The sequence below is a fragment of the Cupressus sempervirens genome, chromosome 6 (assembly GCF_028749045.1).
Source record: "Cupressus sempervirens isolate cs-2001-9-10 chromosome 6, ASM2874904v1, whole genome shotgun sequence".
In the NCBI taxonomy this organism is placed as follows: domain Eukaryota; kingdom Viridiplantae; phylum Streptophyta; class Pinopsida; order Cupressales; family Cupressaceae; genus Cupressus; species Cupressus sempervirens.
This window is the reverse complement of record NC_143123.1, coordinates 639,354,431-639,382,387: the sequence shown is the minus strand read 5'-3', so window position 1 is coordinate 639,382,387 and position 27,957 is coordinate 639,354,431. Positions and strand designations below refer to the sequence as shown.

General features: G+C 37.4%; 1 protein-coding gene across 8 annotated transcripts in view; it reads left to right on the top strand.

The window, feature by feature from the left end:
• Positions 1-27,957, top strand: part of LOC149553847 (glutathione gamma-glutamylcysteinyltransferase 1-like) — a 157,182-nt gene that overhangs the window by 5,530 nt on the left and 123,695 nt on the right. For all 8 annotated transcript variants that reach the window (XM_089789204.1, XM_089789206.1, XM_089789200.1 and 5 more), the window contains exon 2: positions 23,344-23,500. In XM_089789204.1, coding sequence (XP_089645330.1) covers positions 23,377-23,500 — 124 coding nt within the window. In that variant the 5' untranslated portion in view covers positions 23,344-23,376. The remainder of the gene's footprint in view (positions 1-23,343; positions 23,501-27,957) is intronic.

Below are 27,957 nucleotides of genomic sequence, written 5' to 3'. Positions count from 1 at the left end.
TGTGACCTGACCAGGCCTCTTCCGGAGTTTTACTTTTGACTGCTATTGTTGGTTACTGTTCAACAGATAAGTTGCAGTGTTAACTGCTTCTGCCCAAAACTGCTTCAAAACATGTTTGTGTTTGAGCATGGATTGAGCCATCTCAGTGATTGTCCTGTTTTGACGTTCAACTACACTGTTCTGCTGTGGCGTGTGGGGTGTGGTTAACTGGCGTTTGATGCCATGTCCATCCAAGAAGCTGGAGAAAACATTAGAACAAAATTCGCCCCCACTGTCTGATCTAAGAGTAATAATAAATTTCTCGGACTCTTTTTCAACTAAAGGTTTAAACTTTTGAAATACAAGAAATGCATCTGATTTCTTTTTAAGGAAATACACTCACATTTTTCTACTGAAATCATCAACAAACAACAAAAAATACCTGGACCCAAGAACAAGAGTGGCCATAGGGCCGTAGATATCGGCATGAACAAGCTGAAGTATCTGAGAAGCTCGCCATGAATTGCCACTGGTGAAAGGTACGTGATGTTGCTTCCCAGCCTTGCAAGCGTCACAAAATCCAAGCTTTTGAGTCTGAATCTGTGGCATTCCAAGAACAAGCTCATCCCGAGCAAGCTGTGAGAGATAATGCACATTTAAGTGCCCATATCGCTGATGCCAAAGTGTGCTGACAGAAGACCACCGAGCAGCCATAGCTAAGTCTTGAGAATCACTAGAATCAGTAAGTCTGAAAAGACCATGATCCTCAAGACCCACTGCAACAGTAGACTTAGTCGCCTGATAAGTAATGGTGCACTGATGTGAACTGAAGGTGACTGCTAAGTGTGGAGAATGTTGTAGCAACTAATTGACTGAGAGTAGATTTAGTTCCATCCCTGGAACATAGTACACATCAAGGAATATGAGATTCCTCCCAACAGACTAAATCTGAATGTTGCCTTTACCAACAATCGTGTACTCTTCTCTGCCACCAAAAATTACAGAGTTTGAATAAGGTTGGTAGTCAGTAAACTAGTCTTTGCGGTGAGTGAAATGACGAGAGGCACTTGAATCAATGTACCAAACAGACGACTTCACATGATTTGTAGGTCTTTTAGCCATGAAGGCATAAAAGGCAAATTCCGCCTGCTCAGTGTGCTCTGCACTGTTCGCTTTGGGTTTTGAACCTGATTGCTTAGACTGTGCAGCTAAGCGTTTCTGACATTCAACCTTCATGTGTCCAAACTTGTGGTAGTAGTTGCATTGAATGTTCTTCTTTCGAGAACCATTTGATGTTGGAGCAGAAGACTTCTCCTGAGATGGCTGCTGAAATTTGCTTTTATCCTTCTGAAAGGATTTTGCAGCAAAGGCTTGTTCTATGGAGGTGGAACTGGAGTTGCTACCGAACTGTTGTTTCCATCGATCTTGCTGAAGCAGCAGTGTACAGAGATCAGTGAACTTCAAAGCAACACCAGAAGATGTGATGTTGAGAGTCTCGATAAAATGCGCATAGGATTTTGGTAAACTCCGAAGAGTGATAACCACAATATCCTCTTCATCTTGCGACCGATGACAAGTAACTGATCACGGATTTCTTGAATTTGATTTAGGCGTGCCTAGAGCGAGGTGCGCTCATCCATGACAATAGAAAACAAAGTGTTTTTCAAAAAGAAGGCTTTGCTTTTGTCAGAAGTCTCATGAAGACCTTTGAGATGTGTCCAGAGCTCGACTGCTGTCTTACTGGATGGAATCTGAGAAAGTTGATCATCAGCCACGGATAATAACAAGCAAGATTTTTACCAATTACTTTGTAATAGATAACATTTTCTGCCCAACCACGTAGAACCACAAAAGGCCCACTCCCTTGAACTAGGGGATAACCTAAGGCAGATTTGAGGTATAGGATTACCCTTCCTAAAACAAGGCACAATAATGCAAAAACAACAACAATACAAGGACTACCAAAGGTGCCACAAATCAACGTATAAGGACTCTAGAGTATTGGCTAGGTGAGTGTCATCGCATAGTCTTTCTTGTTGGGATCATGCTTAGCAATTACATGGACCCAATACCCCCTCACCAGGATCATGTCTAGTAGTCACTATTACGAAGTAATTGGAAAGTATTTACTTGTTATTAACAATGATCAAGAGATCAATTTATACAAGAGGCTAAATGATGTTTCCTTAAGAAACAATCGTAAAGAATAGAAACAATTTATTCTAGACACAGAAAACTAAATATTAGAAACATTCTAATATTTACAAAAGATTACAATAAATAACCATTAGGTACTAAACAGAGATAATAGAAACTATCTATTGTTATAATACCCTCCCTTAATGGTTAATCTATCTAGAGCACGAAGCTGTCAAAAAGCATAAAAGACAGATTCTATCTTCTCAAGGTGCTCCGCACTGTTCGTTGTGGGCTGCGAACCGGATTCCCTAGATATAGGGCAGCGAAGTGCTTTCGACATTCAACCATCATGTGCCCAAACTTGTGGCAATAGTTGCATTGAATGTTTTTCTTCTGAGAGCCTTTTGAATCTGGAGCGGAGGATGTCTGTTGAAAAGACCGCTGATGTACTTTGGATAATGCTTCAAAACTTTGCAGATGGGCATAATGCTCCAAAACAAACCACAAAGAGCCATGATTTTTAGGAGTAAATCGAAAAAACAGAACACGATTTTTGGGGTGAAAAATCAATCAAAACTCAACGTGATTTTTGAGGTGAAAAATTAGTCAAAACCCAGCATGACTTTTGAGTTGAAAAATCAATCAAAACCCAACATGATCTTTGAGGTGAAAAATCAATCAAAACCCAACATGATTTTTTAGTTGAAAAATAATCAAAACCCAACATGATTTTTGAGGTGAAAAATCAATCAAAACCCAACACATGTGCCATTATTGCAACTGTTGAACTTCTGGTTTTCCTCGAGCAAAATATTAGTCAGAGCTGGCATAGCACGTTTTCCAATGAAAAAAGCATATCTATGAAGGCGCGTTCTTTGAGGCAAAAAATGGAAGACTCGAGAAATTTGAAGGATGACCCAAAAGAGAGCTCGAAAAACCCAAAAAGAATATGTTGGGGGTTTTTGGATCCATTGGCTAAAAAATTAAGGTATGAAAATTGAGGCACCCAGAAAAACAAACGACAACCTAGTTGAGCTCTCAAAAAACCAAGAATCTATAAAAAAATTTGATCTAGTACAAAAATTTAGTGTTCTGAACAAAAATGGCCCTGTTGCGAAAAAACCACAAAAAATGGCAGAAATGTGCAAAAAAATAGACGAATTTGGACAGAAATGGGTTGCGAAACCAAAATAGAAGTCAACAGATTCGGATCTCTCAAAACAGAAACCGTAGTCGGATTATAGAGAGAGTTGGAAACAAATATGCATATAAATAATTTCAAAAATAAAAGGCAGATAATTTCAACCAAGAAATTATATTTATTTTTGAAAAAATTTAGAGAATTGGCTTTGGTATCATATTACAGAAGTAATTGGAAAATACTTGCTTGTTATTAATAGTGATCAAGAGATCAATTTATGCAAGAGACTGGATGATGTTTCCTTACCAGATTGCTTAGATAGGGCAGCTAAGTGCTTCTGACGTTCAACTTTCATGTGTCCAAACTTGTGGCAATAGTTGCATTGAATGTTTTTCTTTCAGGATCCTTCTGAATCTAGAGCATAGGATGTCTGCTGATGGTACTTTGGATAATGCTCAAAAACTTTGTAAATGAGCATAATGCTCCAAAACAAACCGCAAAAAGTCATGATTTTGAGGTGAAAAATTAATCAAAACCCAACATGATTTTTGAGGTGAAAAATCAATCAAAACCCAACATGATTTTTTAGGGGAAAAAACAATCAAAACCCAACATAATTTTTGAAGTGAAAAATCAATCAAAACCCAACACAACTTTTGAAGTAAAAAATTAATCAAAACCCAATAATATGAAGCTTCATTTTTTAAAGAAAAAATGATAAAACCCAACAGATAATTTTGAGGAAAAAATTACAAACCCAACAGAGGAATCCCACAGAACTTTGCGAATTATAAAATTAGAAATTTTAAAGGGAGAATTTATAGAAACCCATTAAAAAAAATGAAAACCCATCAGATATTTTTTTTGAGGAAAAAAATTATGAAAACCCACTAGAATTTTGAAGGGAGGCAAAACACGAGATTTTGTATGCTAAAGCAACACATGCAAAGAACATGCAAGTACATGCAACCCTCAAAAAGTAGAGACCCAGATAATTTGAAGGGTGACCCAAAAGAGAGCTCGAAAAACCCGGAAAGAATACGTTGTCAATTTCTGGATCGACTGGCTCAAAAGTTGAGGCACGAAAATCGAGGCACCTAGAAAAATCTGACGACAACCCAGTTTAGCTCTCGAAAAAACCCACCTAGAATCAGCTTTCGACAGATTTAGATCTCTCAGATCGGAAACCGTAGTTGGATAATCGAGAGAGTTGGAAGCAAATATGCATGTAAATAATTTTGAAAATAAAAGGCAGATAATTTCAACCAAGAAATTATAACTATTTTCAAAAAAATTTAGAGTATTGGCTCTGATACCATATTACGGAAGTAATTGGAAAATATTTGTTTTTTATTAACAGTGATCAAGAGATCAACTTATACAAGAGACTGAACGATGTTTCCTTAAGAAGCAATTGTAAAGAATTGAAACATTCTATTCTAGAAACAAAAAACTAAATATTAGAAACATTCTAATATTTACAAAAGATTACAATAGATACCCATTAGATACTAAACAGAGATAATAGAAACTATCTATTATTGTAATAGTTACATGGACTTTGGTACTTAAATGAACATATGCGGGCTGCACAACATTAATTATCTTGATTAGTTTGTTTAATCCCCCCTTTTCCCACATTAATTGATTAAGGTTTCCACTTGATTAGAAAACTCACCGTAAGGATCTCTCCTAGCGACCGATTTGGGTTTTGGCACCTATGGTGAGACACGCACCTAAAGTACATAAGTTTCCCCTACTCTAACATAACATTAAGGAAGCGTGAAAGCCACTCAGTCAACATCAAGTCATCCATTGGTTAGGTTTAGGAACCCTCTTGTGACCCAAGTCCAGTGGACGAGTTTAAATCCTAATCCATCATCAAAATTTATTTCAAATTCAATGAAGGAATCAAAACACTTCATACATGACCTTAGTACAATAATGAACATTATAACTTTACAAAATATAACTCAAACAGCCCTTGGTGACTCCTAAGCATTAATGTAATTACTAATATTAGGGTTAACATAGTAAACATGGGTTTCTATGCATCAGCTGGGGTACAAATTGTGCGTATGTATCTGTAAATTCTCAGATCTGCACAACTGTGCATCTGTTACTTATTCTTGCGCATATTTTTATCTGTCTTGTGCATTCTTTTTGCACATTTGTTTCAAGATTGTGTTTAAAAACATATTGCTTCCAGATTTGATTGACGACCAAAACTATGCATGATGGGGGTTCTAAGGGCACAAAGAGAGGTAGACACAGTTAAGGTCTCCTCGTTTGACTCCTAGAACACCTATATACTAGGTTGTATGCAAATTTTGGCTCAAACAAAACCATATTATCAACCCACTACGATGGACAGAAAATAAGGAAAGATATAACTGATTTTCAAGCACTTAAACACAGTGAAGACAACCAAATGCATTCTCAAAGCATAGTTGTAGAGATGATTCCATACATATCTAGGATGAGAAATCTATCTAAGTATTTCACTGATTGCATCATAGACACATTATAGGTATTTTGAACTAACAATAGAGGTATCATTCAAAACAATAAACAATAACAGACATGCACGCACACAGGGATCTCCTTTTTGGGAATAGATCCTATCCGGGGTCCTGCAGCAGATCTTTGATTGTATGGATGATCCTACCGCCCCAAATCCATGCCTAGCAATTCTGAGATCCTTCCTATATGTACAAGCAACCAACTTTCACACTTTTAGAAGATGCACCTGTAGGACCTCTCAAGATATTTCCAGGGATAATATGCAATAATGCAATTTTAGGGTTCAAAAAAACTTCCTTTAAATGCTCAGAGAAAAGTCAGATTTTTGTCTCGCTCATTCACCACCCACCAATTCTCTAGCCTCCCCTCCACCTTCCTTCTCCTGGATTTGTAAACCATTATTTTATTGGAGGAGTTGCCTCACAAGAAGCAAACAATTAATTTTATTAATAACTTAATTTTGATTCTTACCTTATTAACATTTATTTGTTTGAAACTTCATCATTATTCTTTTTAACTCCATGCACTCATTTTAATTTCTTTTTTATCAAGTGAAGAATTAACTTGAGTTATATATGTAATGTAAGCATGGATGACGATACCAAGTATTAGCCTACAACACAATGATAAATAGTGAGCTTCTCATCTACGAGGTCTTGGGTTTGAAACTCCTTGAACTAGACAAATAATAATAATTATTGGAAATAACTGTTTTATCTTTTATTTACCAACCTAGAATTATATTTATTACCAAATATATTCATTTAATAAATATGTTAAGTTACTGATAGTTATAGGCGCGCACGTGCACACACACACACACACACACCTGTGTGTGTAATTGGATTATTGCCCTTGAACTTATTGAACTTCAGGAATCCAAGTTGATGGTAATTCCTCCCTACTTGTAGCATTGATTCTTTGATTCTACCTGGGTCTTCAACTTCAAGTCATCCTCCTCTAGCCATTTCTGACGATGAATCTGTTCCACCTCCTTCTCTTGCAAAACAAGAAGAGAAACTTCATGTCAAGGTTGCAAAAATGAATAAGTAAAACAGAACTGAAGCATTCGTATGGCAAATTTAACTTAATATTGAAGTTGAACTTATGAAATCTTCATATGAAAGTCCAACTCCCAATTTTCACCTGATTTGCATTCTGATTTTTCTGTTTGTTTTCTTCTGTTTTACTACCTTTTATATTTGATTCTATCATTGGGTAAAGGTTTGGTTGTAATCCAAAATGGTCAAATTGATGAAGGAACACAATCCAAAGTGTGAATTTCCCTAAGGACAAAGGGCAGATTTGAGGGTATTCTTGAACACAGCTGTCCAAACAAAGTGCAGATTCCTCACAATGGTTGAACGGCCTTGTCCAAACATAGTGTGGAATCCAGATTCCGCACTATGGTTGGAAAGGGTTTGAGCTTCCTTTTCTCAAACATTTCACACTGCTCTTGTCTACGCATTGCTTCAGATTGCTTTTTCATCATCTTTTTTATCCTCTTCCTGTTGAACAGTAGTGTCATTGAAGACAAAAAGACATTAAGAAAACTTGCAGAAATAATAATCTTGCAGAGATAATACCTGTGGTACATGTTGATAGCAGTCAGTGCATAGACCTGGTTTCAACTCTCCGGCTGTGAAGCATTCCCAATAATGATAGAAAGTAGAAACTTAGTTGTGGTACTGTTTTTGTATTCTTCAGATTGAATAAAGATACCATTAAATTTATATATAGACTTAATAAACAGCATTCATTGGATTTTTGACTTGAGCATGAAGGGTTTGTATTAGATTTTATGGATCGATGAGGACACTTGATTGCAGGTATTCAATTAATAGTTGGTCCTCAATGTCTCTGCTGTAATCATACAGGTAATAATAAAAGTAAGCGTGTAAGATAATAATATTAGCGACTTTGGTTTTTTGACAAGTTCAGATGATTTCCAAAATACACGGCAATGCAAAGATAATTTTATTTGTCTGATCTGGGTAATTAAATGGCAGAGCGGCAGTATTATAGAAGAGTGTTTTTGTCTTTTCTGTGAATAAGCTGCCTGTGTGGTAGCCAGAAGAATTTGTCTTATCTGAAAAGAAAAAGACAAACTTAAGTATCGGGTGCTGCCTGTGTGGTAGCCAGTCCAGGAAAAAGAAAAGGTAGTCATATTCAGCAATATAATAAAATATGGTTTGAAACGCACATAATATTAATTTGTTTGATGAAACAACGGTGGGGATAAAAGAATTAATTTGCCTTGTCAGGAGGAAATAAGAGCAGAACTAGGGGAAATGACCCAGTAGCTGCCCAGGCTAACTTCGTACACCTACAGTTTCTAATCCATACATCGAAATCTGCCAATTTATCCGGTGATCCTCTGTAGGTGAGTGAAGAGCTTAAAGCTCACCTTTAGGCTTTCCCGCATTTACGGAGCTCTTTGTAGAACTCATAGAGTGCGAGGTGGTCTAAAAGTGCCATTTTAAAATGTTCCCCCAATACCTGCCACTAAGACCCCCCTATAGCCGTTATAGTACATTTTGGACAAATGGATTAATCAGCAATCAAGAAAACTAAAACATGCAAAAAAGTGAATGACTATTGGTGTTCATGGTGATTTGTTTTGGCATGTTTGTGTGCAGGTACCAGGGTTTTTTTGAACAGTAATTGGTGGGCAAAGGTAACAGTTAATGTGGCGGCATTGCGTATGTGGGTGGCAACTGGCTCATTTCCCCTAGATATTATTGAAATGGTGGACGTTATCCACACTCCTAATTATGAGTTTATCAAGCCTTAACTAGAATCAGTTATAACAGTTTGAAGGTCTGAATCTGCACATTTGTTTATAAAAACTTCTTTCTATTGTGTGAAAAATGGTATGTAGGAGTCAAGTACATGAGCAGCTAAAGCAGTATAAAGTGGAATGGAAATAAGAAAATATGTCTGCCAATAAAATTGTGAAGTAAAATGAGAGATATATTCTGTGAAGAACTGGAAGTGTTGGAAGCGGTGATTGAAAATGGACAGTGATATGTGCGCGGATAAAAACGGTAAACTGGTATTAAATCTTTGACTATCATAACTGATTTAGGTTGCGATTGTATAAGACAGAATGTTATTCAGTATAGAATCATGTTTGTAAAGGATGATACAAAATAAATATATTCTCAGATTTGTATTGCGTGTACAGAAGCTTTATGATAATCTGAGTTGTTGTTCAGATTAAGGGAGTTGTAACTCAGAAATGAACAGAGTTGTTTCTCTGTTATAGGGATTGTTGTTCCTAGGGGTTGAAGCACTTAAAATTGTAAGAGAAGTTCATTCAGTTGGCTGGATTAGGACAGTAGATCCCAGCAGCCTTGGAGTGGGTGGGTTTTCCCGAGTTGTGTTTCCATGTGACATCTTGTGCATTATTCTTTGCATTGCTTTTATTTACTTTTGTTGCCGTTTTAAGGAAATCAGACTAGAAATCAAAAGTACGTTGAAGTTTAAATTAGCTTAAAAAATATACACTACTAATTCACCACCCCCCCGCCCTAGCAGTGTTTGTGTTCTAAAATGTTATTAGAGCTAGTGCTTGTCAAAAGATTTAACCAATCTAAGCAGATTTTGGTTATAGAACACATGGCCAATTTAGAAGGAGCATCGTCAAACAAAGTACTTCTTTTTGATGGAACAAAATTATGCCTTTTGGAATGTTAGGATGAAAAGTTACATTGCATCTACTGGTTATGATGTTTGGATGTCAGTTGAAAATGGTTATACCTTACCTAAAACACCTTTAACTGATGCTGCTTAAAAAAGAGATTATGAAAACAATGTAAAAGCAAGAAATGCCTAATTGTGTGGTATAGCTAACAATGAGTTTGCTAAGGTTATGCACCGTAAAACTACTAAGGAAATTTGAGATAAATTCAAAGGTGTTTATGAAGGGGATGATAAATTTAAACATGCAAAGTTACAAACATATAAGGCAAGGTTTGAAGAATTAAAGATGAAAGAAAATAATGCATTGCAAACTATCTTTTAAGAGTAGATGAAGTTGTGCATGCAATCAAAGGTCTAGGTGAAAAAGTAAAAGAACCAGTGTCGTGCAAAAGGTTATGCGTTCCTTACCTCCCAGATATAAAGTAAAAATACTGCTATTGAAGAAGCCAGGGATTTGACTAAACTTACTATAGATGAGTTACATGGCATACTAACAATAAATGAAATGAGATTGGCAGGTGAAATGGAAATCAAAAGGGAAGTAGCTTTCAAAACTATTAAGAAGGAAAAGGTAGAAAGTTCTGAAACAGGGGACCTAGAGGAACAGTTAACAAATTTGGTAAAAATGTTCAAGAAGTTTAATAAGAAAAGATCACCAATGAAGGGCTTTAACTGTGGTAAAAATGGTAACTTTGCTGCTAGGTGGTCTGATGCTAATAGCGATGAAGAAGATGATTTTAAGAAATCATCCAATTATAAGTCAAGAAATTTGCTAAGAAAATGAAAAGTTTAGTTATAAAAAATGGAAGTACTGATAGTTGTGATTCTAATGATGGTGAAATATTGTTTATGGCTTTAGGACCTTGTTCAACAGATTCTAATAATGGTGAATCAAGCAGCAAAACATAGGACGAAGTTGACCTTGAAGCAAAACTAGTATGTGCGTTAAAAGAAGTTAGTAGATTGAAGAAAGCTATTTCAGGTAATGAACTTTCAAAAGATATTGAATTCAAAGTAGAAGTTATTACAAACTTGAACTTGAAGAGACTGAGAGGAAACTTGATGTTGTGAATTTTGAACGAACTTGCAAACCTGAAAATTGTTTCGAGTTAGAAAGTGAAATTGTTGGTTTAAGAAATGAGATTACGAAACTCAATCTGATACCTAGTAAGCAAGTAAAATTTGTAAAAGGTTCTGAAATGCTTAATGATATGTTGGCTCAACAACATGATTGTAGTATCAAAACTGGGGTATGCTTTGAGAAAGATGAAAGTTTAAATAATGCAGCAAGTAATATAAATTTTGTAAACAGATGGTTTTCTAGAAGAACATACTCATTTTATGGTAACTGTCACTTCTGTAATTATTTTGGTCATAAAGCAGTGAATTGTAGGGTTGTGCCAAGATGAAGAATCAACTTTGTAAGGTCAAATTCTTTTGGTTTCTTGAATAACGTTAACTTGATTTGTTTCCAATGCAAAAATGTAGGACACATTGAGAAGAATTTTAAGTTATATAGTTTTGACTCTAGAAATAAGAGAAAAACTAGTTATTATTGAAACGACGGAAGTTATCCTGAAGGTGTCGATTCATACTCCTAATTATGAGTTTATCAAGCCTTACTAGAATCAGTTATAACCGTTCGAAGGAGGAGTCAAGTACAATTGTTTATAAATACTTCTTTTTATTGTGTGAAAAATGATTTGGAGGAGTCAAGTACATGACCAGCTAAGGCAGTGTCAAGAGGAATGGAAAGAAAATATATGTGCTAATAAAATTGTGAAGTAAATTGAGAAAGCATAATTTGCGAATAACTGGAAGTGTTGGAAGCAATGATTGGAAATGGACAGTGATATGTGTGCAGATAAAACTGGTAACTTGGTATTAGATATTTGAATAGTATAATTGATTCGGGTTGATATTGTAAAAGAAAAAATGTTGGTCAGTATATAATCGTGTTTGTAAATGATGATACAAAATAAACATACTCTCAGATTTGTATTGATTATACAGAAGATTTCTGATAATCTGAATCGTTATTCAGATTAAGGGAGTTGTAGCTCAGAAATGGACATTTTTTTGCTCTGCTATAGGGATTGTTGTTCCTAGGGGTTGAAGCCCTTAAAATTGTAAGGGAAGTTCATTCAGTTGGCTGGATTAAGACAATAGATCCTAGTAGCCTTGGAGTTGGTAGTTTTTCTCGAGTTGGGTTTCCACGTTACATCTGCTAGAAATAGGAAATACTAAGAGGTGGGGTGGGGGGGTGGTTGAACCGGTACTTCACTAACTATTGCCCAACTATGGATATCTTTAACAATCTTTAAACATGCATATGTAATCAAACTGAAAAGTAAACATAACAGTAACACAATGCAACTCATAACACAATTATTTGTTAACTAGGGAAACCTTGGCCAAGGGAAAAGCCGGGTGGGGATGATACCCACAGAATGATCCACTAATCAAAACTATTTTCTAAAAGATATTGACCTTGTTAAGAGTTTATTACATCCATATAGTGTATCTATCCTTGTTAGAGGACTAGACTTTGTTAGAAGCCTCAACCCTGTTAGGAGTTGGTATTACAATTACAAAAGTAGCAAGATGAGTATTCTGTAAAACCATACTCGGGAAAACAAGATCAAGGCAAATAGCTCTTACAGTATGTATTGAAATAATAAGATAAGAGGGAGACTAATATAATGCTCAAGAATAATAAATAATTCTGCATAACAAGATCTTTCTGTTGTCGGTAGATTTTGTATTCTGTAGCCGACTGGGTTATGCCGTTAGAGATTTTGTATTTGGTAGCCAACGGGTAGATTAGGATTGTTTTGTAGCCGACGGACCCCTTCGGGAAGGTTCAGCGGAAAGTATTTATACCCCGTTTGGGTACATTGTAAATCATCTTAGGCTCTGTATGTAATCTGTTGGCATATGTGAATAAAGGAGTACTGTTGTTGCTGTTCGTGTTCATTATCTGTGTGCATTAATCCGTTTACTCTATGCAGTAAACATATGAAGTTAGCACCTACAGGCCCCGCCCTGCATAGTCGTGGCTTTCAAAAGCCTCATGTCCTTAGACAATAGCCGGCTGGCAAAGTATATCGGATGATCCAAGCCGTGGTTGCCTGTTTACGCCAAGGTTGCTCCGGTTGCATAGTTGGATGTGTCGACATGAACATGGAATTCCTTATCCCAATCCGGATACGCCAAGATGGGTGCCGTAGCCAATCGTACTTTCAGTGCTTCAAATGCCTCATCATGTTCCTTCTTCCATCTGAATGATTCTCCCTTGCAAGTTAACCTATCGAGCGGATATGACACTTGGCAAAATTTTTGATAAACCTTCTGTAATAGCCTATATGTTTGAGGAAAGACTTTAACTCTGTCACATTAGTGGATGGCTGCATTTCCAAGATAACTCTCACTTTGTCCGGGTTGGTCTTCAATCCTTCTTCACAGACGATGTGTCCGAGCAGTCTTCCCTGCGGAACCATGAATCTGCACTTCTTGGGGTTCAAAGCTAGCCGCGCCCTTCAACATCTCTCCATACATTCGCCGAGTGCTACCAGATGTCTGTCCTCCGCGTTGAATACAAACCAATTGTCGAGGAATGCTTTGAAGTTGCAGACGGACATTTTGTTAAAGATGTGCAGTATGATCCATTGAAAGGTGGCAAGCGCGTTGCACAAGCCGAATGGCATCCGATTGTATGCATACACCCCATCTTCGACAAAAAACGTTGTCTTCAACTTGTCCTCCTTCGCTATAGAGATCTAATTGTATCGGAGAACTCGTCCATAAAGGAGTAAATTTCATGTTCGGCGACCTCTTATAGGATGCTGTCTGTAAATGGAATTGGAAAGGGATCCTTAATCGTGACTGCATTAAGGCATCGAAAATCCACGCATATTCGAATCTGGGTGGTGTCTTTCTTTAGTGAGATAACTATAGGTGACATCCATTCACTTGTCTGCACCTTGAAAATAATTCCGGCCTGCAGCATCCTATTGATTTCCTTCGTAACCTGTGCCGCGTAGTTCTTGTTCATCCTGTAGGCCTGCTTCCGTATAGGTACTGCTCCTTCGATCAACGCGATGCAGTGCACACACAACTCGGGTGGTACTCCTTTCAGGTCCTTATATGTCCATGCAAATACGTCCTTGTATTCCAGAAATATCTTGAACGCTGCTGCTTTGAGTACCGGATCCCAATTATCTCCCACCAGAATGTTCTTCAGTTCTGATTCAATCCCCCAAATTCATTGTTTGCAGGGTGGCTTCGTTATACTTGATTGTTTCCCCCTCATTGAATGTATGGGCAGGTGTGACATCCAATGGGGCATCCCCCTCCTTTATCTCGATGAATTCTCTTAGAAATTCATCTTCCCTCGGACCTTCCTCAATTTTTAGTACATTGCAGCTCTAGAATAGTTCGTAGTCCTCTATTTGCTAGTGGTAGAGACTGTTGACCAAATCCAAATCGTCCTCTGTTGATCCCCCTTCCAACTGCAGGACTCCCTCCTGATCCGGTTCCATACATTGCTTCCCTTCATCTTCCTCTTCGGAATTTGATGACAAAGCTTCTTCTCCCACCATCTGAGTGTGCAAATCAATGATGAACTTTCTCCCTTTGCTTACCAGTGATAAAGTGTTTCTCTTCCAGTCATGTTTAACTCTGGCTTGAATAAGCCATCCGTGGCCCAGAATGGCGTTGTATCCTTTTCTCTTCAGCGGGATGACGACAAAGTCAAGCAGGAAAAGTTGTGTGCCAATTGTTACTGGTTGCGCCATTAGAACGCCGAGAGGTTTTATGCCATGTTGGTCTGCTGTCAGCAACTGAAATGTAGGTGGCCACAACATTGGTTGTCCCAACTTCCTCCAGGTATCCTCGGGTAAGACGTTCACACTGGACCCGTTGTCAACAATTGTGTCCGTCAACACACTTCTGAGAATCCCCATCTCGATGACTGCTGGATGCCATCCAGATGCAAGTGCTAGCAACATTGGGTCTTCTCCATTGGCGGTAATTTCCTTCCCTCTTCCTGGTTCTACTGTCGTTGGCGCAATATTTGTGATTGTCGATCTGAGCTAAGGCATTGTAAGAAGCAAATCATTTATCTTGACCCGTACCTCCGTTTGTAAAATCTGTTGTACGATGTTTTGTTCCGTGGCATTCCTTGCCGAGGTGCCGATGGTGTCTTTCAGCTGCGAGGTCTCCGCCTGCGATGCCTTTTCAATCTCTACTCGTGCTTCCCCAAATTTCCTCTTTTCTTCCACTAGGTCTGGGTACTCTTTTGCTTGCCTCCGCGTAATTGCCAGAGCCTCTTCTTCATCCGTCTCAACAGTGATCAAGTTTACTTCGGATTTTGGGCACTTGGCATCTTCATGGTTGTTGGGTTCACACCATCTGCATAACAATTTTGGTGTGTTTGTTGTTGTGCACTCCTGGGCAAAGTGACCTCACAAATTATAGGCTTGGCATTGAACAATCGGCCGTCTATTTGCATCATACTGAATTCGACTCCTCCCGCCATTATTATTGTTATTGTTCACATTGTTGTTTTGCCCACATCTATTATTCCTGTATCCTCTGGACGTGGCACCCTCCGTGCTTGTATTCCCGCTCCCTTCAGACGCCTCTGGTTTTCATGTTGAAGGGGCATTCTTTTGTGGAATGTCCCATGATCTGACAAATATCGTAGAACTGATCTTTTGGACAGGAGCCCTTTGTGTGACCTTCTGCCTTACATTCCGTGCACCATAATTCGCTTCCCTTTGTTTCTTTCTGCATGTTCTTGAATTCTTTCATCATTCGGATCATGTCTTTCTGGAGGGCTCAGACTTTCTTGTTGCTATTTTCCTCGTCGCTACTTTCTTCTTCCGAGGATGCATCGTCGTCTGACTCAGAGGAGCTACTCTTCTTCTTCTTCTTCTTTGTCTTTTGCTCATTCTCTAGGTTCAGTGCCTGGTTGTACGCTTCAGTGTATGATGACGTTGGCACAATCTTCATTTTCTTTCGCAATTTCAGGTGTAAGCCTTCAATGGACCAACTTTTCTGTAATCCATCAGTTGGCTTATTCTCCATTTTATTGATCAAGTCCTTCAACTTCCTGGCATAGACTCGGAGTGTTTCATTTTTCCCTTGTCTTATATTGAATATTTCTGGTACAATTTCGTTGTTGTCGCGGAGGAGTTGAAATTCTGTCGTAAACTCCTTCTTAAGGTTATCCCAAGTGGTTAAGTTCTGGGGATCTACATCGGCAAACTAGTCGATTGCAACACCCCGTAGGGTGGCTGAAAACTGTCGAACCCATTTGTTTGTATCGATTATGCCATTTGCCCTCCAAATTGTCTCGCATGTCTTGCAATGTCAGATGGGGTCGGCCGTACCATCGCCATCAAACTTCGGTAGCTTTTCTTTTGGGCCTAACATCACTGGATTTTGTGAATGGGCGTTGCTCAATCTTACAACACTAGCGCTGTTCACTCCCACACCGGCGATTTGCAATCCCACACCGACAGACTTTACTCCCACACCGACGGTTTGGTCTCCCACACCGGTGGACTGTTCTCCCACATTGGCAGTTTGTAATCCCACACCGGCGGACTGTTCTCCCACACCGGCGATCTCAACAATTGCGAACAGTGGTGAAGAAGGATCCTCTGAAGTTGTCTCTTCTAGAAGTGTATCCCGGACGAAGAGTTCACTCCATGCTCTTGCTCCCTCGGCACTCCGAGCCGTGTGAGTCGATTCTCTTACGTCTGGACTCTCTTCCCTCAGCGAATACAAATTCAAAAACTCCTCCCTTGCTTCCTCCACCAATTCCACCCGCTGTTGAGTCTCCTCCAACAAGTCTTCCGTGCTTCTGTGTCCATCGGTAATCTTCTGGAACCTCCTCCTTTGTTCGGCTTGCTGTTACAAAATTAAATTTTCTTGCGCAGTATGTATGCCATCTTTCCCCTTTATCTTATTTCGATCCTTGTTAAACTGATTTGGCATTAAGCTTCATTCCTCCCTCCTTCCAGGTTCATTGTAATGTCCCCCACTTAGCCAGTTTGGATATATGTTGTCGTTAGCCCGTTCTTTTCATGGTCCTGAGGGCTAACCAGGACTTCAAAAGGGATCCTGCGGTTATTTGGCCTAGTCAAATCTAATTACAAGCCAAATAGAGTTCGTTTGTTGGGTTTTGGGGAGGACTTACTATTTTTAGTAAGCCAACAGGGGATGCAATGCCTTCATTTTTCGGTGGCAGGATGAGATGCATTTTGACAAGCTCTTTCCGATGAGCTATTGTATGTGGGGATTCCGAGTTTATTTGGTATATTATTTTAATGTTTGAAGTTATAATGATAAAGTGACTATTAAAATTAAATATTATAATGTTTCATAAAGTCACTTTATAAAAAAATCAAGTCCCCCCTTTTAAAATACATACATGGGCATTCGTAAAAGGGAAAAAAGTAACATTAAAACTCATGTATTATCCCACATTGGCATTAGGGAAGCGTAGAACTAGTGAGGAAGGGTTAAAAGAAAGAGGATAGCTCTCATTTGGTCATGCTGAATATTATTTGAAATTGGAAGTAATTGGGGAGATTATTTCTTCGAGCCTGGAGGATGCAAACCCTCTACGTTTTCAATCTTGACGCCATTGAAAGATATGGTCTTGAGATTTGACATTGTAATAGCAAGTTCCTGTAGCGTGATACTGTAGTAGTCCGAATCACTGTAGTGCGGTACTGTAGCAGCGAGTTACTGTAGCAGTTTGAATCACTTTAGCGCGGTACTGTAGTAGCGAGTTACTGTAGCAGTCCGGATCACTGTAGCTACGAGTGTTACTGTAGCAATTTTAGAACTATTAACATTGCTGTAGCCGCAATGGGTATGGACCATCATTGAACTCTATAGTTGATATAATGTGTTGAGTTTAATGAGAAGATATGATTGTTATGGTAGTTGTAATTTTCTGATAATCTGAAACAAGAAATAAATGAATGGTCATTGTTATTAGTTGCATATGGTTCTATGTTGCCTCCTATTTGCATCTCGTATGAAAGACAAACAATCTTGAGAGACCATTAATCAACATCAAGCTGAAAACCATAAGAAATTTAGTTGCAAGCCAATTGTTTGACAAAATTACAGGAAGAAATAGACATTATAATAACAGAACAAGGCAGTCTATTACATTCATAAGGCAATGGCGCCATACGTTTACCGCATAGAGTAAACGGATTAATGCACATAGATAATGAACACGAACAACAACAACAGTACTCCTTTATTTGCATGTGCCAACCGATTACATACAGAGCCTAAGATGATTTACAATGTACCCAAATGGGGTATAAATACTTTCCGCCGAACCTTCTCGAAGGGGTCCGTCGGGTACAAAACAATCCTAATCTACCTGTCGGCTACCAAATACAAAATCTTTGACAGCATAACCCAATCAGCTACAAAATACAAAATCTACTGACGACACTTTCCAATATAGATAAAATAAATATCTAATTTATATTGAATCATTTTGTCAAATTTGAGTATTTATTTATTAAATCTTATCCCTTTGTATCGATAAATATTTCAAAATATATACAGCTCACATATATATATTCGATTATAATATCTAATAAAACATTGACCATAGAATCAATATTTAGTGAAATTGACACATACCTTTATACTTACCTTACTGTATTGGATCTCTATTGTTTCCACGGTGGTAGGGGCATTACTACGTCACCTTTTAATTGTCCTATCTCTTTGATCATGTGAATTTTCTCATTCGGTCTCTTATATCATTTTTTTAAAGATATTCCACTCCTCTATGAACTGTCTCGCCAGAATAATTCACCCAAGAAACCTTGCGAGTGAGCAGCTTCAGAATTAGCCTCTAAACTCCCAAAATAGTTCTGCTTCCCAGTTTTACCCCTGCACACTGCCCCCATCTGAAAACTATCTCCACAGCAGAAGATAATTCTGAAAGCAGGAAGACTACATTATAAATAGGGGCCTCAAGATTCATAACCACAAAAAGAGTGTTGACCACGAATTTCCAATTGCAGCTAAGAACCTAGTCTTCAAATAACAAATAGAATTCTGAGTAATTATTTGTAAGAATTTCAAAACTCGACTCTCTAGCAGGTTCGTGCAAGCATGTACAAAATCATGTAGTTTTACCAAGGCTATCCCCAAACAACCAATTTGCAATGAACTGATAACAAAACGATTTTCCAATAGCAGCAAAAGATAACTCCCTGTCTTAGATTGATTTGGACAATAAAAGATGACTTCAAGCTATATGAAGCGCTATCAATAACCCCAATCAATCGCGGAAACTACTGGAGATTTCTAAAGTTCGAATCCAATGAGAAATGTTTGATAATTTTTTAGTTCATAAAGTAAGAATCCCCGAAGAACCATTTAGAGATGTGTTGCAAGAACTTTCAGCAAAGTATAAAAGTTGAGTCAGTATGCAATTGCTGTAAATAGCCTTTACTTCAGTCCCAATAACTTTATTTCAATGCTTATATCAGTCCATAAGTACTGGCATTCGATGATAATCCTCCTTCCCATGTGGCAATATTCCTTACAAACAGATGATGTCTACCGAATTCTGCCATATATCAAAATGATATACTCCTGATTGACAGGCTTCAACAACAGCCCATGTCACATCAACTTGAGGTGGTTTTTTTCTTTTAATTTACAACTCGAGCTCTACCCCAATTGCTCATCAGATCCTTGAAGTGGTGCATGTAAAAACTCCCAATGTTCAATGCAAGGTTTTTGCATGACTACACTCAGGGATGTGAAGAATTATGTACGCAGCAATTTGTTCTAGTAGTCAGATCCACTGTAAGTGTGACAATTAGTGGCATCTAAACAACTTCAATGCAGAGCTCTTAGCTCAGCATTTCATGCCCATGCCATGGTTTGGAAGGGAGGTGCAATTCCCCCATATTCCAATGATGCCACTCAATTCAAACCATCCGCATCATAGACATCATTCTGTACATGCCAACCTCGCGCTTATCAACAAACTATTTCTTATTCAATTCTTGATCCATTGAAAAATCCCTGAGACTAAGTGGCTCTGATACCATGTTGAGTTTTAGGAGGATTCCTTGCAGATGTGATAGCACTGCTATAATGTTTGGTATGTGTTTTCCAAATGGCAGTGACCTCTTGTATTTGTATGAGGAATAAACCAAGAAGAGACATGTCCCTTCTTGGGACATGTCTGTTCATTAATATAATTAATTTAATGATAATCTTAGTTATATATATATATGTATATATATATATATGAATCATTATTATATTAATTAATCTCATAGGTTTATCCTACTAAAGCTACCAAACATCAACAGAAATAAGAACCTCTTGAAAATGCTGATACATTCAATATCTGATTTGTCCTTGATTGCTCTTTAAACACAACTTTGCATATACTGCCTTTGCTATGCTCTAACAAAGTTATATATATATATATATATATATATATATGAATCATTATTATATTAATTAATCTCATAGGTTTATCCCACTAAAGCTACCAAACATCAACAGATACAAGAACCTCTTGACAATGTTGATACATTCAATATCTGATTTGTCCTTGATTGCTCTTTAAACACAACTTTGCATATACTGCCTTTGCTCTGCTCTAACAAAGTTCGCATCATATAACAATTGCATTTCAATGTCAAAAGACATCACACAACTTCGCAAACAAAACTCTTTCCTTATACCAATCTGTTCTGTCTTGTCGACCTTCAAGTCTTCACACGTGTCCCAAAACACAAAATCACTTTATGCTAACTTAGGGATGACATCCAGGATGTCATCCCATAATAGTTAAGTAATTATTTTGGTGAACTAAAATAATTCCTTAACACAATTTACCATTTCCTTGCCTTTGTTCTGTTTTGACTGTTGTTGGTAAGTCTTCAGTTTTGCAGGTTTCCTTAAAATTTAAGATTTTCCTCAATTTTTGGCCTTGAGATCCTCTTTTTATTTAGAAAACCCTAGTTATGAGCCCTAGGTAGAAGAGATAAACCCTTGTTATATTTTGCCTTAGCTCTCTTCTATTTCTTTGTTACCTTTTTTTCTTGACGTGTGGGTCCCCTTTTTCTTTATGTTACGCCACTTTGGTTAGGATCAATCACTTTAAGTCATGACCTTGCATTTTCCTTTGATTTATTTGCCGATTATCCTAAATCAATGGTATAAAGCCTATTTCAGGCCAAAATGTTAAAGGACAAAAGTTTTGGAGAAAGTCTCTGGAATAATGACACTTGTCCACATTCAAATTATTTCGGGCCAAAGACTAAAAGGATCAAAACTTACTTCAAAAGTCATCCGAAGATACGACCAAGGCAGTGAGTGTAAGTTCGTAAAGGATATTATGATAAGGTTTTATGTCTCCCAAACTTACACCCAAAAAAGGCGTTTGAGCGCAAGTGCAACTTAAGGGTGGTCACGATGTTACGTCCAAAGAGGAAGCGTAAAGGCGTATGTCCATGGACAGTTAAGCATAACATCTTATGATCAAATCTAAAGCTTTTAGGAGTCACGCTTTGCTGCCAAGTGACTGTGCAGAAGGCTCTACGTGTCAAAATCTTGTGCAACCGCAAGCTAGAGTTGTCAGAGATGAGAAGCAGCAAGATGATGCCTTGTGGCAATGACATGGCAAAGCACCTAGGTGTAATATGACAGAGCTGGTGACAGGGATCAAGGCGACCCAACAAAAAGGGGAAAAGAAAACGTGGGAATACGTGGAGGAAGAAGGGCCCATAAGCAGAAAAAATGGAAGATATTTGGTGTGAGATGAATCTACAGTCTGTGTTATCTCGCAAGCCTGTAGGCTTTTCTTTGAGATACAATGCCATGGCGTCGTGTGTCCCACTCAAGGTATGAGGGTTTTAAATGATGGTTTATGCACGAGTATCTTTCTACTGCGAAGATTTAACCTTGAACAAATTGTGGCCACCCATCAACTCATCACAAGATTAGAAGATCAACAACTCGCTTATCATCTCAAGGAAAGGGCAAGAGACAGCAATGATAAGAGACAGCAATCACACATAGAAACTTCAACAGCTAATGTACATGGCAAACCCAAGATGGGTGAAAAACCATGATGAGAAATGCTGTTAGGATGTACTATCTAATCCGGCCTCAAAAATAAATTTGTGTACAATCCTTTAAGGACACCAACCTTAAGGAGTCATCAAAATCTTTGCTCTAGGCTCTAGAGCACCAACTTCTCAAACTGACCATGAATGTAACATTCTTGAGTGACCAACCTTGAGGAGTTACAATCTTCTTTGAATTGTCAACTCTCTTTTTTCAAAAGCTCCACTTTGTAAATACTGATTTACCTTGCAGGTGTAATATAAGACATTTCTCACAGGCTGATGATTGTTGAAAGTCTGTTATACTATATACCTGTGCTTCTTTAACTTACAGATTTTACAATGATATTGTCATCACTCAATGTTACTCTTCAGATTTTTACAATAACAGTTTATTCTACATGATAAATTTCTTACTTTCTTCCAACTTTCCTTGCATCAGATTTTATATTTTTCATTTATCATTCACACGCACTGCACTCCTTTCTCCGATCCTCTGTCTTCATTAAATACAAGGAATCATCAGTTGGATGGTTAAAGGATAGTTAGAAACTACCTAACTGTTGATGTCTTAACTCACAACCAACCTTCAAACTGATTAAAATCAATGTCAGTATATACAGATCATTACCAACTATACCAATACTTAGATACTTTAATGACCATATTTTGAATATATTGCAGAACCTATGTAAGCCTTGCTTGTAGCATAGTTAAGTGCTTCCTATAAGGAGTACAGGGTAGTTCCATATTGCTGTCACCATATGCAGACCCCAAAAGATATGGATGGTATCGGGGATTATAAAGGAATCTTTCCTTTCCTAATATCAATCTCTGCAGAGAAACATATACCCCCTCATGTTTGATATATTATGGTCTAGAGAAAATAGCAGTGAGCTACAAACAGATGCTGTCTTCTGAATCTGTTCTGTTTTCTGAAGCTCTACACAAATGATCATGTAAAAATCATAGTGAACCCATGTATTTTGAGCAATGACCATGTGACAAATGTTGTTTTCAGAAACAACTTCCTGTCAAATATCTCTATCATTCCACCTACTGGATTTGATCTTTGATAACTATAAGCAAATTGATTCATTTCACAATAAAAACAATAATCAACCAAAACATCTATACAAGAGACCATAGCAAACATAACTATATTGGCTATAGTTAGTCTGTATCTCAACATCAACCTTAAGTGCATTGACAAGGTCTGTCCTGTCTGCATCTTTCTTTTTCTTTTTGACATCTATGTCTATCTAACACTTGTTGTAGGTATAGTCATTTTATTTATATCGTAATATACTCATATGATTTATTTTCTTATATTTTTGTGGTAAGATAATGTATACAGAAAGGTATAGTCTATGCCTTTTTCATGCTGCATTTCTTATATTTGTCATTTGTGCAAGATGTCTTTGTTTCTTTTGAGTTTTGACCCTTACAATATTTTCAAAAGTGATTATACTATGCCTGCAAAATTTTGAATAATTTTAAATCATTGTATGTTTTTAGAAGGAAAAGATGTATGTCTCGATTGTATATTATATATAATGTTGAAAATGGAATTAGGAGACATGAAATGTTGACGGTGAATGATTTTTCTGCAGTTTCTCCTTGCTAGGTTTTTTTCAAAGGAGCTATAGTCGTTTCCATCTTATATTTGCTTGTATTTGGCATTGATACTCAATTTTTCTTTTATAGGCACTTTTTCTTGAGGCTCTTCAAAATGGAACCATGGAGGGATTCTTTAAACTTATTTCATACTTTCAGACACAATCTGAACCTGCTTATTGTGGTTTGGCCAGCCTTTCAGTTGTCCTCAATGCACTTGCAATTGATCCAGGAAGAAAATGGAAGGGTACACTTGTGGGAATTAAGCTCGATGTAAAAGGAGGAAATAAAATTCCATGATGAGGATTCAATTTTGCTCATTTAATTTGTTTCTTATCAATAAATTGTACTGGATATGGCACATTATATTGTATTCCTTCAGTTATTAATGTAAACAGTATTTTATGATTTTCTACTTTGGTGGGCATTATTAGAAAATATTTAATGGTCGTAGCAGTAAAGAATTCGTAGTTATTAGCTAATTTGTAGTGACGAGTTAGCTGATAGATATAGGTTATTTGACAACTAGGAGATAGTTAATAGTTCTAAAATCTTTTGTTTGCATACATTGATGAGATTGGAGAGGGTAGATATTGATTTGAAAACCATTCAAATGTTCCTTAGAAGCTTGCACTAGGCTGGTGTAGTTGTTGGCGAGATTACATCTACTAGAGTCCAAGTTCATCCATGATTCCTTGCATTCAAAGTAGAAGAAGTAGAAATAGAGGTTAGAAGATTAAGTTGGGGTTTGTAATGTCCCCAATTTTTTAATGTAATAATTAAATTAAATTAATTAATTAACTGGTCCCAGAATTTAAATAATATAAAAGGACCTTTAATTAGTTATTTTAATTAATTAATATGAGCCCAAGTTAATATTTGTATTTGTGGTTCCGATTGCTTTAATATATCTCAGACCTATTTTAATTTTTAGTTTCCATTGGTAAGTGTTGTCATTGGCTATCTTTGTACACTCTCGAAAAGGTTTCCTCGACAGGTATTTAAGCATAGCTTGTAGGTAGTAGTTGGTATGCGATTTGGATTATTTTCGTTGTATTGCGAATTCCTATTGGAGTTCTCTATTGTTCGCCATTCCGGAAGTGAAAGATTTTCCCTACTTGGCTTTTTGGTTTCAATGGGATTCAACCCTCACCCTATTCCGTTGCCTTTAATACTTCATTCGGATTTGACAAATCAGAGCACCATCTTGTTTGCAAATATTTATGTTCACTTTCCATTATTTAGTTTTTATCTTGTTCATGGTTGTATTATTCATGACCACACAACCTCACCCATACATCTACACAACTGTACAAACTTTGTGTGTGGCACACAAACATCACCATAACAACACCGTAGGACCACCTTGCACCCTATAGCATTCTAGACGACTTCCTAGACACACCGTATGACCATACCCTGTGACCTCACCATGCACCGTATGACCTAGTGGCTTCCTACCGTATGGCATCACTGCTCCACCGTACAAACATTTGGTCTTGCACACCACAGCATTGAACCCATCACCGTACGAACACCTTCCGCACACCTCTCCCCAATAGCGTACGGTCATTTTCCTGATTCCGTATGGCCATTCCTAGCGGCATTCCAATGTTTCCATAGAGTGAACCTGCAGCCATCAGACACTACGTACGGTCATCTAAATTGGCGTCTCTGGCAAAGAATTGATGGTCATTCTTTGTAGGGTTGTGACAGAAGGGAAATGGATCATTACAATGGTATGAGAGCCGAAACCGTTTGGGAGCATCTTCGAATTTGTTTGGGAAATTTGTGAAACTTTCGGGAACATTACCGAAACCGTTCGGAACATTATAGGAGGGCTTGGAGCACACAACTAGACTACCTGAAGTACATGACAAGAATAACTAAAGCATACTTTGAGACTTCATAAGGAAACTTTAGAACAAAACATTACAGTGGTATCAAAGCATAAACCGTTCGGGAGCATCTCCAAAATCGTTTGGGAAATCTCTGAAACTTTTGGGAACATTATTGAAATCGTTCGGAACATTACAAGGTTGAAGTGTAAAAGTTGAACTACATTTTCATTGCACATTGTAGAGCCAAATCATTAGAAGCTAAGTCATAAGGTTCACCGAATTTTCGGCTTCAGATTCGAAACTCGGCGAACCCCCCAAAAAACGAAAAAGATTCGCTAAATTCGTTAGGCAATATTTGCCTTGTGGTTTTGCATTAAACAAAATGCTTTGAGGGTCGAAGTACAGTGTTGCGTTTGAGGGTCAAAGCATTTTTGAAAGTCTCAAAAAACATTGGAAATCATTTTTGCATTTGAAGTTACCGTCAATCCATCCTCGGTTATTGTTCAACTTAAGCTTCTCATCTTTGGCATTTGAAACTGCCGTTCATCTTTGCCCTTTGAGGTTTTCGTCTATTTTTGGTTGTTGTTCATCTTTGCTATGCAATCTTGCCGTAGCTTCGGCATTTCCAGACTTGCACAGTCGCCAACGACTAGGTATGTAACATATTTATAAAGTTTTCATACATTTTCTTAGGTTTGAATTTTATTACTATTTTATTAATTATTTTCAAGATTGAATTATTATTATGAGTTTCAACGTGGCTTGCATGTTATTGTTAATTACTTGTTACCAAAGTTAAATGTTTTATATATTGTTTTTAGAAAAACTTTTATATTTTATGCATATTTTATTTATTTTTTATTTGTAATATATTAATGTTTTGTATGTTTTGTTATGATTATTAATATTTTTCTTATTATAGTAGTTTTTATTATTTTTATTGTATAAGATCACATAGGAAGATTATAATTTTTTAATTGTAATTTTGTTTATTAGTGAAGAAAAATGATTTTTAGTACTTTTATTTTATATTTTAAAAAATTAGATGATTTTATTTTGTTATATTTTAAAAATTTAAACATATGATTTATTTTACTATTTTTATGGCTTTTATATCTTATAAATGTGAATTTTTTTATGTAATGATTTCAAATCTATTTTGTAATGTCAAACTATTTTGATAATTTATGAGATATGTAGAGGGAGAGAAGTTTTGTTTTGTAGATTTAAATTGAAAAATTCTTTACATGAAACTTATAAACATTTAAAAATAAATAACTTGTATATATATTTGAGGCGATTTTAATATCGATTTTTTGGCCTAGTCGAATTTCATCCCAACTTCATAGTTGTCGAACTCGAACTCTCGAACTCGAACTCAAACTCAAACTCGAACCTTGTGACTTAGATTAGAAGTACAAGAGTTGATATCCATTGAATGAATAACATAAGTCCCTTTGTGATAACCAACAAATCACATTATTTCATTGAGCAAGTATCCACAATAGAAGGCACCTTGATCTCATTTCATGATCTTACTTTCCAAGCTTAGCATGAGAGATGACCTTATATGAAGAGAGGATTGAGTGTTTGGTGTTTCTGCACCATGGCCACAATGTCGATTTCCCCAACTTCTTTCAAGTCTCCTCAGGTGTCATGTTCACCCCTAATCCTCCATCACAATGGTTGTGTATGGTTCCCGAGACACCCATCTCCATCACTGTGGGGTATTTCCCACTATTCACTACCAACAAGATTAGGTCCATCAAAGGGCTGACCAAGACTTTCGTGTAGCTTGTTGCACAAGTAGGTACACTCAATGCTTATGATGGTCGCCCTCAGCTACGACAATTCCTAGGAGGCCTTGATTATCACAAGCACTTCCATCTACAACACTTGTCTTACTATATTCTGTTCAGATTTTGTACATAGCGAAGTGTTGGGAATGTCATGTGTTTCCCGTCACTCTACCATCATCTCCTTCTCAATGTTAGGCTTAGCCTCTTGTAACCTTTCATTTTCAGTACGAGAATTTAAGTATGTCACCTTCTTCGCTTGTGCCCTCATGAGTGTCAGCACCCCTTATTTACTCGACCCATCGTTGTTCAACAAGTCCACTCTTGGCTTTGGGCAATTTGCATCCCCATGGTTGTCGGGACCACACCATCGACAAAGGTGTTGGGGGCTTTTCTCTTGGCAGTCTTGCACAATCTGTTCCCATTGATTAGAAGCACAACATTGAATCATACTCCAACCTTTGGCATTGTATTGTATGTGGCTTTTGTTATTATTGTAATTATTACTGCTTTTGCCACCCGTCGGCTATTTTGGTAGCCACCTAACGATGCGGTTGTATTGGCTGAATATTGGTGTACTTGGGAACTATATGTCATTGGGCACTCCTTGGTGGAGTGTCCCACCATCTGACAAAATATGTAGAAGGCCTTTTTAGGGTACATGCCTTTTGTGTGGCCCTCTTCTTTGCAATCTATGCACCATATTTCCCCTTCAGTCTTGTTGTTGCTCCCTTTTGTAGCTTTAAATTCTTTCGTCGTTTGGTGCATATCCTTTGGCAATGCCTACACCTCCTTAATGCCCTCTTTGTCGCTACTAGTGCTACTCCCTTGCTAGGAGTCATCATCACTGGACTTGTGCTTCTTTTCCTGTGATGTCATGCTCTCTCTTTCTATATGCATTGTGTGGTTGTATGCAATGTTCATATGACATGGGGGCATGACTTTGATCACTTTTTTAATAAGGATTTCAAGCCCTCCATAAACCAACATTTCTTTATTCTATCAACCAGTTGGTTATCCAAATCTTCCCCTAGCCTATCCTACCCATCCCAATCCTACTGTAGCCC